Source organism: Zonotrichia albicollis, chromosome 17 (assembly GCF_047830755.1).
Source record: "Zonotrichia albicollis isolate bZonAlb1 chromosome 17, bZonAlb1.hap1, whole genome shotgun sequence".
In the NCBI taxonomy this organism is placed as follows: domain Eukaryota; kingdom Metazoa; phylum Chordata; class Aves; order Passeriformes; family Passerellidae; genus Zonotrichia; species Zonotrichia albicollis.
The window spans coordinates 15,687,057-15,699,698 of NC_133835.1; the positions used below are offsets into that span (position 1 = coordinate 15,687,057).

General features: G+C 39.7%; 1 protein-coding gene across 7 annotated transcripts in view; it reads left to right on the forward strand.

Annotated features, from left to right (window-relative positions):
- PREX1 (phosphatidylinositol-3,4,5-trisphosphate dependent Rac exchange factor 1) overlaps positions 1 to 12,642 on the forward strand; it is a 113,361-nt gene that overhangs the window by 98,948 nt on the left and 1,771 nt on the right. For 5 of the 7 annotated variants that reach the window (XM_005492030.4, XM_005492031.4, XM_026796432.2 and 2 more), the window contains exons 28-39: positions 365 to 447; positions 1,060 to 1,150; positions 2,801 to 2,929; positions 3,519 to 3,560; positions 5,130 to 5,347; positions 6,379 to 6,478; positions 7,109 to 7,252; positions 7,891 to 8,005; positions 8,438 to 8,504; positions 9,246 to 9,433; positions 10,104 to 10,206; positions 10,750 to 10,817. In XM_005492030.4, coding sequence (XP_005492087.2) covers positions 365 to 447; positions 1,060 to 1,150; positions 2,801 to 2,929; positions 3,519 to 3,560; positions 5,130 to 5,347; positions 6,379 to 6,478; positions 7,109 to 7,252; positions 7,891 to 8,005; positions 8,438 to 8,504; positions 9,246 to 9,433; positions 10,104 to 10,206; positions 10,750 to 10,817 — 1,348 coding nt within the window. Of the gene's footprint in view, positions 1 to 364; positions 448 to 1,059; positions 1,151 to 2,800; positions 2,930 to 3,518; positions 3,561 to 3,692; positions 3,746 to 5,129; positions 5,348 to 6,378; positions 6,479 to 7,108; positions 7,253 to 7,890; positions 8,006 to 8,437; positions 8,505 to 9,245; positions 9,434 to 10,103; positions 10,207 to 10,749; positions 10,818 to 11,881; positions 12,150 to 12,642 lie in introns of those variants that run through there. The other 2 variants (XM_014270591.3, XM_026796433.2) reach the window with 2 other exon arrangements.

A 12,642-nucleotide genomic window follows, 5' to 3' on the forward strand; every position in this document is an offset into this window, starting at 1 on the left:
ACAGGCAGCATCCTTCTTGTGCCCGGCCGTTCGGCAGTGCTGACAAGTCTTTGCTGATTATAAGCACTTGTATATTTAATTTGCACTGGTGGTCTCTTCAAAACTAATCACAAGAACATAAAGATACAGATTTGCCTCTTTCTAATAAGCCACAGTAAATTTGGAACATGGGAGAGGTATTAGGCAGGGGTAAGTTTCTTTAGTTATTGGACACTTGCATAATATGAAAATAATGAGTATTTTGGCCTAAGAATTGGAGATAAAACAGCAATCATTATTTACTTCACACCAGTGTGAAGATGTGCCCATGCCTCATCATAGATCATGTTTGTAAGTTCAAAGCTTTTCATTTCTCCTGTATTAGGAGATGAGCTTCCCAATGATATGAGAATACCTTTAGACAAGCAAGACAAACTTCATGGCTGTCTGGAACACCTTTTTAACCAGGTATGTAAAGCATTATTCTTACACAGAATTGCTTTCTCTTTATCAATGTTAATCAAGAAATTTTAAGTTCTAAATTGTGTTATGAAATAATATTTTGAGGAACGCATACTGTCAAGATTTTGGGGTATACAGTAAGCAAGTATATTACAGGACAGTTTGATGAATCACATTTATCTGTGTTATTAAAGTTGCCTTGTGATTTAAGCAAGGCCGACTTGCCCTACCTACAGCTTAAGACTAAGGGAAAAATAGCTCTCATGAAAAAAAGGACTTCAAGTAATTTGATGAAAATGGATCACATTTGCAGATTTCATGAGGTTCTCACAAGTTTAGCGTGCAGATGTGTTTATAATGTGTAAGCACAGAGAGTTGTTTGCTATTCTCTTACCTCATCAGCACGTAGATCATCATTGTGCAAAATGCTGTTGTTAAATGTTAATATTAAATTAAACGGTTCTTGAGGCCAGTTCGTGGCTACAAAGTCTGACTGCTATGTGTCAGTCATTCCAAAGTACAAATAGTGTAAGGGCTGTGGCAGTTTCCAACAGGAGTTCTGTTCAGATTTTCTTCTGCAAGTCTTACTGACACTGATTGATAATGTTCCAATTGTAGGTTGATGCAATCAATGCACTTCTGAAAGGACCAGGAATAAATAAGGCATTTGAGGAAACCAAGCACTTTCCCATGGACCACAGTTTGCAAGGTAAAGAAATAGATTGACTGTTTAATAATGTGATTTCCAAGACTTCAGAGCTTAACATGAAAGCATATGTGCTATGGCCACACAGAGATCCTTAACTCTGCAGTCTACCCAGTCGTGCATTAGGTACATACCATGTCTGAAATTTCTGAATCTCCAGGAAGTAATTTTTATGGGCAATCCTCCTGAAACACACAGAAGCCTCTTTTGTCACATGCTGCTCAATTCTCGCAGCCCTTTCACAAGTTTCCAAATTCCCGCTTTGCTGTGAACGTATTTGGAAGGGTACAAAAAAGTAAGGATAGTCAGATTCAAGGTGAAGGAGTGCTGTGATAAGCTGATGAGGCCTTGACTACTGAACATCCAAGGCAGCAAAGGTTCTACCTCAGTTTGCTTAATGATTTACTCTGCTTTTCTTCAGATGGATGATTGTCGGAGTAAATTCATCCTCACATAGCACTTATTTTGAAAACTAATTCCCATAGAGAGCAAAAAGATGATACCATATTTTCTTTTTCCTCAGGGAGTGTGATGACTTTGGTCTTGATGGTCTTTTAGGGCTCAGGATGTTTCTTTTCTGCCTGAAATAGACAGGATTTTATTTTTGAAATATTTGCTGCATTTCCTTTCCCACTTGAAAGCTGAAATATTCCCTACTACTCCTGCTGTAGCTCAGGTGCTGTAGGAGGTGAGAGCTCCAACCTCTCGCAGGCTTTAGTTTTTAGTTACGGTGGCAAACTCTAGAACTAGAGATATTTTCCTACTTTTTTTTTTTTTTTTTCTTTGACTCCAGAAATAACTCCTGTGAAGTTCTGGTATATGTACTCATCTCTATGAACACATTCACATTTGTGTAGACTTGAGGAGCATTTGTTAGCCTTTTCATTCACTGTTGGAATGAAGTAAAGAAATAACAGATGTTTCTTTTACTTTGCTTAAACAGAATGTCATTTATTAAAAGTAGATTAATTACGCTGAGAGAGTTAGTTAACTGATCACACTGAGGAACAGACAAGCCCTGCCTACACTCAGATGGAATCTTGGACCACAGGATCTATTTAATAGCTACCATAGCCACCTTTTTGTGATGGATGGACCTGGAATGTTCTTCTGGTCCTGTCCAGGATCAGTTATGTGGCATAATTTTTTTTTGTTCTCTGTTTGTTTATGCACTTCATCGCAAAAAATGAGGTGTTTGGCTTAACTACATAGCTAAGTCATGGAGAATAAATTTTCTACTCTATAATTAATAGTTAGCTTTCATTAGGCAAAAGCATTCTTCTCATCGTACAATGGGATGTGACAGTTGCAGCCAAAAAGTTGATCTTATTCTCTGGACCTACCCAGTACAGCTGCCTGCAGGTCATTAAAGGCAGAGGAAGCAGGGGTTCTTTGTCTAGTGAGTGGGGCAGAGCTCCCTGCACTGTGCATGTCAGCCAGGCCCACAGTGCTGAAAGCAATGCAGGGAGACTGCTGATAATGGGACCATGGGTTTTTGCCCTCTCTATTAGTTGTATTTAAGGATCTTTTGAATTCTCAGTTACTGCCATTGGTACTGTTTATCTGCTTTCATCTGTATTCACATTCTAACTCCTAAGCCATTCTTAGTTATGTGGCATTTCTTAAATGGCTAATGCACTCCATGTTTTCTAGAATTTAAACAGAAGGAAGAAACCACAGTTAGATGCTGGAATAATATTCAAGCCAGCATTCAGGAAGATCCATGGAACCTTCCACTGCGCATCAAGAACCTTGTTGACATCATACAGAAACATGTGGAAGGTCTGTAAATAAGGAAATGTTTGTTACTAACTTCAGGGAGAAGAGATCGTAATCAAATCTAGCAGTTGATTTCATAATTTTAACTCATTTTGTAATAAGGCTGTCCCAGGCTCTAGAGAGGACCAGGTACAGCAGATTAGGGTTTGCAGAGTCCTGGTGCTTTATGGTGAAATGGCATCTGTGCAGCAATTCCAGAGGACTTTTCCCCCCTTACTTTATTTCATCAGCCCACTCAGATTGATGTCAGACTGATCTATCTTCCTGTGCTTTTTAAACCCTTGTAGAAATTGAAGAGAGAGATGTTTGGTATATTCCAAACAGTGAAGTGAATGCTGATCAGATATTACAACATCCTAAACCGTTTCCAGTAATTCATGGTAGTTAACGGATCATGTAGCCAGTAAAATTCTTTGCTACACTTAGTTTTTTTCAGTCATGAACATGTCTGTGCACGGGGCTATCAGAGTAAATAGACATGGCCATGCAGGTGCCAGGCATTTGGGGGGAATTAGGAAACTGTTAACTAGCTGCAATCACATGTACCATGGTATAATGTTGACTACAGCATTTCTTTTCTTCACTGTTTTAGATGGGAAGAATCAGCTTCTTTTGGCGTTGTTAAAATGCACAGGTAAGGGGTTCTCATTTTTTACAAAACAACTTACCCAAGAAGTCCCTAAGACTGTGTTTTTTAACCAAAAAAACCATACCCAAGAATTCCCTAAGACTGGGTTTTTCTGTCTTCATTTTTTCCTTTGTACAGTCCTCCTTCTCAGATGGAAGAAAACCCTCCTTCCCTTTACTCTTCCTGCTGTGGTGAGAACATGCAGCAAAAATTAGATCTATTGCACAACTTTTTTGAGCCCATGGATTCTGTCATCATTCCAAACAGAGCAGGCATACTGAAATTACAGCCAAGAACAGATGAAAACCTTACATGTGCAAGGAGAACCCAAATACACTGGAGACATCAGGAACCTGTTACCACATGCTAAATGTACTTGCAGAGCAAGGGACAGGTCTTTACAAGGAACCTGCCACAGTCTTCTTGTAAATGTAGCACTTACTTGGAGTCCTTTTGTTTGAAAATAACATAATATGTAACTGGAAACTGGTGCCACACTTAATTCTCAAATCTTCATAGGACGAAGATCAGAGATTTGTATGTCTCTAACTTATCTCTCAGCCTCTGCCAGGGCTGGTCTGTGAGTCTGTCCAATTCATGCTGTGTGCCAGTCTACTGACCATAGAGGCTGGGTTTTGATAGCAGATAAAATGTCTCCCAAAGTGTCTCTCTATGGATGCCCCATCTCCTGCAGCATTTCCATGAGCATCCGCTGGAAAGAAGGATCATTGCCCTTAAGCTGAGAATATGGCCCAGGGCCTGGAGGAGTGTGTTAGTCAGTCTATTGTGTTCAGTGCTTATAAAAATAATCCAGACCTTCGAAGCCTCTGAGTGATGTCTTCAGCTTCTTTCCCTTGGGAGCAGTGCCTTGCCAATGAGAGGCTGCTGCAGAACGTGCTGGAGGGGCTGGGGGTGCCTGGGAAGTAACTCTTTACTTATTCATGTGCCTCTCTGGCCTGCAATCCCCTGAAGCATGACAAGATTGATTTGACCAGCATGTGGTTGCCTGGCAGGCACACTGGAAGCAAAATTAACATGGGGGAAATTCTCCCAAGAAACAAACCAATTGGTACCATATGGATGGGCCCAGTTAATGCATTAGGCATATGGGAAGCCCACAAAATACAGATGGATGGGGGAAGATTAATCTCTAATAGCCCAGGAGAGAAGTAATGGTGGGGACCTTCTTTCAATAATTCTCTTGCTCCTGTAAGTGTAAAAAGAAGAGAATCAATCCAGATATGGCTGTAACTAAGGAGTTAGTTACTTTCCAATATCCAGTCAGAAGGAGCATGCAGATGGCAGAGGGAGTAATGAACAGTCAATTGGACTAGAAAATTTTGCAACATGTGCATGTGCCAGCTGTGCTGTCTTTATCTATCCATCCAGGTCACACAGCAAGGAGAGGTTATCTGTGAAGTCATTGCAAAGCTACAGCAGAAGCCAAACATTATGTGCACACACACACACACACACACACACACACACACACACACATGAACTACTTTGTTGGCAGTGAGAAGGAAGGTGTGTGTATTCATAACTTCTTTATGCTTCTCTCCCCTTCTCTGACAGATACTGAGCTACAACTGAGACGTGATTCCATCTTCTGTCAGTCTCTTGTGGCTGCGGTTTGCACCTTTTCGGAGCAGTTACTGGCTGCTCTCAACTGTCGTTACAACAACAATGGGGAGTATGAAGAGAGCAGCAGAGATGCTAGCAGAAAATGGCTGGAACAGATAGCAGCCACTGGAGTTTTACTGAACTACCAGTCTCTTCTCTCCCCCACTGTGGTAAGAATAAGAATTGTGGTATCCTTGAGTCTGCTTATGTGTGATTCTCTGCCACTCAGCACAGCCAGAGCTGTTGTACCTCTTACCTGCATTCCAGCAGCATATTCAGACTCTCACTACTGCAAACTCTGGGGATTTCCGCAGCTGACAGCCAAGTGCCTTATTCCTTATCTAGGCATATTCATCTCTGCACAAATGCTGGACCCATTGTCACACTAGAACACTATAGAAAACAGTCAGCCTTCATATTTGGAATAATACTACTGCATTTAGAGGGCTTTTAGTGCCCAGCTGTTGATAGCATGAGTGTCCTCTGCCATCCCCTGGTGAGGACACGCATCTCTCAAACAGGTGAAGAAGTTCTGAGTATTGCAGGAGTTCAGCCAAACAGAGTTCAGTCTCTCTCTGTGGTGAGAAGTCTGTGGTGCTGGGGCTTGAGGCACCAGGTCTAAGGAGAGGAGTCATGCTTGCATGGTTAATTTGTACCTAATGAACAGATGAGCCCCAGCTACAGGAGGTCAGCTGCTGAAACTCTAAAAATGCTAAGAAAAGAGATGCATAAGACAGACAAGTAGCTCTAATATTATAGAGAAGGGAGGTTTTTTTCCTCTTTGTAGACATTGTAGATTGAGTGTGGAGATTTTTTATAAAATACAGTCCTAACTATCTATGTGTGTAACTGCTATTTGTTTGCATTGCATAGAGGGTATCAGTATTTATTTTGCAGGAACTGATAAGCTGTTCTTTACATTTGTGAAGTTTGGAGAAAGAGATCCTTTCAAACTTACTCTGTTTTTAACCCTCTCAACTCCGTGAATCACATCAAATGACGTCTTAGCAAAGGGTGGTTATAGTTGTATCACAGAGTTAAAAAGCTGTTGGTAATTTTCTAGCTGGGATGGAGCTAATGGAAGGCTCTGCACTCTACTTTAAGTGTCCTGAACCAAACCATGCCCCTAACAATAGTACCTTCCTGTCACTCATCTTCTGGCAGATAATAATCTATTTGTGTCTGTTGCCTTGCCCTACAGAAGGAGGAGCGCACCATGCTGGAAGACATCCAGGTCACTCTGGCTGAACTAGACAAAGTTGCCTTTTTTTTCAAGCAGCTGGATGAAAGTCTTGTAGCAAGTGAGTATTCCCTGTTTCTTTGAGGCACTTTTTTTTTTGGTATGTTTTATGGACTAATATCCTCTATGATTGTAAATCTAAGAGACCATGTCACACCGGGAGAGCACTGGGCAGCTTCTCTGAAGCACTGCTGTATTCCCTCAGCTTCCCTTGCAAGCACACAGCCCCTAAAGCAGGACTGACACGATGCAATGGTGGTGCATGTTCTGTGCTGTGTAGCTGTGGCCCGTGCCATTGTGCCTCATCTGTGTGATTCTGGGCAGGGGGAGGAGATATGACAGAGAATTACCACCATGCTCGCTGTGGTGGATTCCCAGCTTTTCAGTGTCCAGTGTCTTACGCTGCCAGATCACTCTCTTCATGTCTACTGGATATAAAATGCCATGAAACAACATGGGATTCTAATTATTAACCATATTTACTGTATTTGGATCAAACATCATACTAGGTCACACTATGATCTTTTAAGTATAAGATTTCAGAGCCTGCATTCTCTCCATAAAGACTCTCCCTTATTCACCTTATGGTGATGTGGTATGTCATTAGATAATTTAACAAACTCAAATAGCAATGGTTTCACAATTCTTCTGCTGTGGTAAATCTGCAAGTGTTTTATCTTTATTTCTCCAGATACTCATGTCGTCTACCACATCGAAGGAAGTCGTCAGGCCCTTAAGGTTATCTTTTATCTTGACAGCTACTACTTCTCCAAACTGCCTGCTCGGTTTCAGAACGGGGGAACCTTGAAACTGCACACAGTGCTCTTTACAAAAGGTGGCTATAAAAAGCTTTCTTGAGAAAAATAAGCTAACTACTGATTTTGAAAGATTAAAAATAAAAAATGACCATGAAGCTTTTAAAAAAGCAGCTGAGACCTGCAGACTCACTTAATAACCAGATATTTCTATTTTAGGGCCCTGGGGGAGTGCTGGACTTCAGAATTAGACACAGTCATGAGAACAAGATGTGCTTGTTTGGGGCTTTTTTATGCCTCAGTCATAGAGATATTATACTGGACTACATGGATAGTTTGATCTAGTGTAGGATTAAGAGATGTGCCCAGGCTACAGAGGTGTGTTTTAAGAAGCAAACACCGTGACAGAATCATCTGAGCTAGAAATCAACTTGATAAGCAAATATTCACACCAAAATATAACACAGGAAATTTCTTTCAAGGGACCACCAATGGGGAGTAATTGCTGTCAGACAGAACTGCTTTCTGTGAAACTCATCTCTGTGATGCTACCACTGTACTCCAATACTGGGAAAAGCATTAAATTTATAGACTGACAGAATCAGCCTTGACATGATCCAACAGTCATCTGCTGAACAATGAGGCGATACAGAGATAAATAAATGAATTAAAAAAAAACACTAATAACATAGCCTTAGTAAAGTGTTTTCTTCTTCAGCTCTGGAGAGTACAGAGGGGCAGTCACAACCAGCTGGTTCATCTCTAGAAGAACTCCCACAGCAAATTAATGGTGTTTCACTCGAAAAAGTGCAGCAATACTACCGTAAACTCAGGTATTTTGTACTTCTGCTTTGCCTTAAAAGACATTGACAATTTCAGAGCACTCCTTATTAAGGGCCTTAAAATTTAATGAAAAAGATGTTCCATTCCGGATGAGGTTTTTGTACAAATAGGATTTTTGGAGATCCTCATTGTGTGGGAAACTTAATTTTTTCCCAATAGATTAGCCCATTCAGAAGGAATGCAGATTTGAACTCAGAGTTTTGTGCAGAGCTAGAATTATTTTGTTCTTATTTGGGGATTTGGAATATGTTAGTGCAGACTCTGCAAAATGCTGCAATCTCAGTGGTTCAATAAGGAAGTAGATCTTCAAGTGCAAGATTTTTAGCATAGCCTTCTCAGCTGTTTTATACAAGATAGTATACATATATGTGCTTGAAGTGGGACAAACCCAACTAATGTAGTACCTACTGGCCTTTTTGCAGGACATTTTACCTAGAAAGATCCAACTTGCCCACTGATTCCAATACTACTGCAGTGAAGATAGACCAGGTATTGTTTCTGTGCTTATTTCTGCAACAAATTCTCTCATGGAAGTATTATTTCAACTTCTCTAAAATTCCAGTTGTTGGATATCTGTATGGCAGATCTGTACAAACACAAACAGCATTTTAAAATATTCCTGACCTTAAAGGGGAGAATCTGAATTTCTCTGAAGCTTGGCTACAGTTGTTTTGTTGAGAAGAGTGTTCAGGGTAGACACAAACCCCCTTCACTGCAGCACTAAGGAGACTCTGTGTGGCCCTGCCTGCTCTTGCCAAACATGGTGTCTTATGCCAGACAGAATGGGCTCATTTTTCTCTCCCACAGATGCATGAAAACGAACAAATGTTCAATTTGAAATTTGTTACACTTTGTTCACTGTGTACACTTTGTTGCAGAGAAATCAAGAAAATAGTGCTGCCCAGCATCTCACATGTAGGCAGTCTGTCTAACGGGGCAGGTGATGTGGATATATGCACGTAAAGCATTAAAATGCTACTGCAGGGAACGTCTTTGCAATTGTAATACACATTGTAAACAATCTGTGTGATTTGTGATAAAAAATTGTCCCAAGCATTAGTAATTTTATTTTGCCACTTCCAAAGTTCATAAATATTGTAAATAGTTGTTACTGTGAGGCAATTACGCTTGTCTAGAATATTGTGCTTAGACAACAGTATAAAGACTTGTAAATGTCTTTATAGCTTGGTGTTAATATGCTGTGGATTGTTTTTGTATTGCTTTGTTTAGCTTATTCGCCCTATCAATGCAATGGATGAGCTTTGCAGGCTGCTGAAGTCTTTCATTAGTACAAAGCCAATGCAGTCAGGATGTTCCAGCAATGCCTCATCAGGAGCTGGCCTGCTTCCCATATCCTCTGAGCTCTGCTACCGGCTGGGAGCCTGTCAGATCACCATGTGTGCCACGGGGATGCAGAGGTGAGAGAGGGTTAAACCTGTGCGCTACTTCTGTGATGGCAGCTTCCGTCCTTTCTAGAGATGCGATCCTATTCAAAGCAAAATAAGGGAAATTTTAAGAGAATGTAATAAGGAACTAAATCTGCTGCCGTCTTTACTTCAGGATAGGTTGAAACTTTTAATACTTTTGTCAATAAGTAGTATTGACACAAAAAATTTTGTGTTTCAGTGCCTCATCCAGTGCAACTAACCAAGTGATCTTGTTGCATAGAAGTTGTAGTCAGCATTGTCTTCAGTTGCACACTGAAAATGTAGGAAGTTGCTCAAAAATAGCTTTAGAATCTTGGTGTACGCACACGTTGATTTTGAAACACACCACTATTCTGCCAGTGTCTCAAAAGTAAACATTAATTTGTGAATCCCTTTAAAATAAATCAATGCAGAAGAACAGTGACACACAGCCTTGTAGTAATGATGTTGGTGACTCAAATAATTGCCATATCCAGGTGCAGCAAGACTGAGGTCATTTAATAGTTTTTAATGTAAAAAAATCTAAAAGAGTAAATAAAAGTAAATAGCTAATGGAAGCAATACTTAACAGGTAAGTGTTCTGCACATTTATACTTTCTAAGCCTATTTATATTTTCTAAGCTATGATGTGTGATTTCCCAACTCTTGTTCCCTTGTTCAGGAGTACGCTGAGCCTGTCCCTGGAGCAAGCAGCCATACTGGCCCGCAGCCATGGACTCCTGCCCAAGTGTATCATGCAAGCTACAGACATCATGCGAAAGCAGGTGAGCGTTTGCATGTCTGCTGCGTGCCACCGTTGTCCAGTGACATCATGGTGCAAACAAACACCAGTTTATTGTGCCATGGCACGGGACTTTCTGCACTGCAAACCTACAAGTCCCAACTCCTAGTAATGGCTGAATAACTACACCTGTGTGTGAGAGAAACAAGTTAACTTTTATATGTACAGCTTCTACAGCAATTCAAATCTATGCCTCAGTGTATATTGTGTGTGCCTTGACAGAAAAGAGAGAATGTGCAGAATATTTAAGACAATCTCTGTACAGAAAAAAACCAAAGTCTCAATCATAGTGTTAAATTAGCAGAAATTACCTAGTGCTAGACAGCACTGCTTGTAAAGTAGTTTGGGACTAATTTATCTTTTAGGTTAACATAGATGATAATTGTATCCACCCAATGGATTCCAAGTATTTTAGAAGTAGTTAATGGATTCTCAAATAGGAACCACACTCCCATTATAATATTTTTTCCTAAGGATCATTTGCTTTATCAATACTGTTGGTACCATAAGTTCTCTGTTTCCACAGGGACCAAGGGTTGAAATCTCTGCCAAGAATCTGAAAGTGATGGACCAAATGCCACAGCATGCACCTCGGTAGGTTATTATGTATTATACTTTTTCTCTGAGTGCTAATTTTGTTTCTGTAAAAATTGTGGAGTTCCTGCTGTAACCAAAGATGATCTTAGTAGCAATACTGGAAAAAAAGAAAAAAAAAAATTCTTTTTTCTCCCTGTACTAAACTAAGTACACACTATAGATTAATCACGTTTGATGCTTACAATTTACAGATCATCAGATTCAAGGATATCTGCAGTTTCTGAATCAAACATAGCTGATCTTTTTTGGACTGTTTCTAGGAGTTTGCAAAGCTAGTGATGGTCAGTCGTCTCTGGAATGTTTAGAAAGAAAAATTCCTGAACAGCAAATTTGACTGCAGATATGCAAAGACAATACAGTAGTGTACTTACAAGAATCTGATGGTTAATTCTGGAAGAGCAGGTTTAAAAGCAAGCTTCCAGTCAGAGTAACCACACAGTAATGCAGCCCTAAGGAACCTCAGTTTCCCAGGGTTATATATGGGTTTGTCTAGAAGGCAGCCTTGAAAAGTACTGTGCATTTGTGAATCCCACTGCATCTAATGGGAGATAGAGATGTTCATATCTCTCTACAAGAGAATAATACATTTACTTTTAAGTAAAGTATCTTTGGTCAGTTTCTTCCAATTTCACCTCTCAGAGAGAAAAGAATGTTCTTCAATAAACTGTAAGACAGCATTTTCCCACAATGGCAGTAACAATTTGTCATGGTTTAGATGACGATATATATGGAATCTGTCTGTACAAATACCAGAGAAACTTCTGTTTCTGCTGTTATTAACGGCAATTTTTACATTAAGGCAAAACAATTCTGGCACCAAAAAAGGTCCAGCATCTGGCATCAGCAAAGGTCTAGCAAAGTGTGTGTCATATCTTCAGACAGAATAAATGTGTTTGCTAGTGCCCGAGTCCTCCAAAGAGCACATTGGTTCAGTGTTAAGAAAACATCCTTAAACACTGATATCTTATTTGCCCATTAAGACTTCTGAGTTAGTCTATATTAACCCTTCTTTTAATTTTTCTTTTTTTTTCTCTCCTGTCCACTCCTCAAAATGTTGATAGAAAATTATTTTAAACTTTAGAGACACTGGTGATGCTCCCTCTAACAGTCTTGGTTCATTAACTCAGAAGTATTAAAAAGAGTAGAATTTTGCATTTAGAGCCTTATCCTTCTGTTAAATTTTAATTGCTATTTCAAAAACAAAGAAAACAATGGTGTTGGCTCCTGTACCATGGCCGGGGTGCCATCCATCAGTGTTTTGGCAGTGTAGGTATTTTGCCATATTAATGGCCACACATTACTTTGGCTCCATTGATATGGCCATAACCATGTTGCTTTCAAAAAGAAGCAGTTTTAAAAACAAATCACAAGATCAGGCTTTTTTTTTTTTCTTTTGAGTACACTCTAAATCACAGTGAAAAATTCCAGAACTATTTACTTGGATTATTTCAGGACAATAAAGCTCAGATATGTGTGTTCCTACTGGGTTCCATCATAATGCAAAACAAAGCTGAGCAAAGTTAAAAGGACATCTGGTGAATTAACTCCCAGGATTATATTTCTTAACACAAATCTGTAATAGCTGTCTTGAAAGAGAAGTTATAAAAGACTTGAGTTTATTCTGATGTAAAGAAGAAAAAAGCCAATTAAAAGCACACAAAAACATACATGAATGACAAGTCAACATGTGCTTAGTGGTCAACATGTGTTTAACCACTGTTCTCAATTTGTTAATCTTGTGAGTCAAAAATTTCTCTGAGAAGATGATTATTAATTTTAAGATTTGTTCAAGCATGTCAACAAGCAGATATGTTCTTTTATG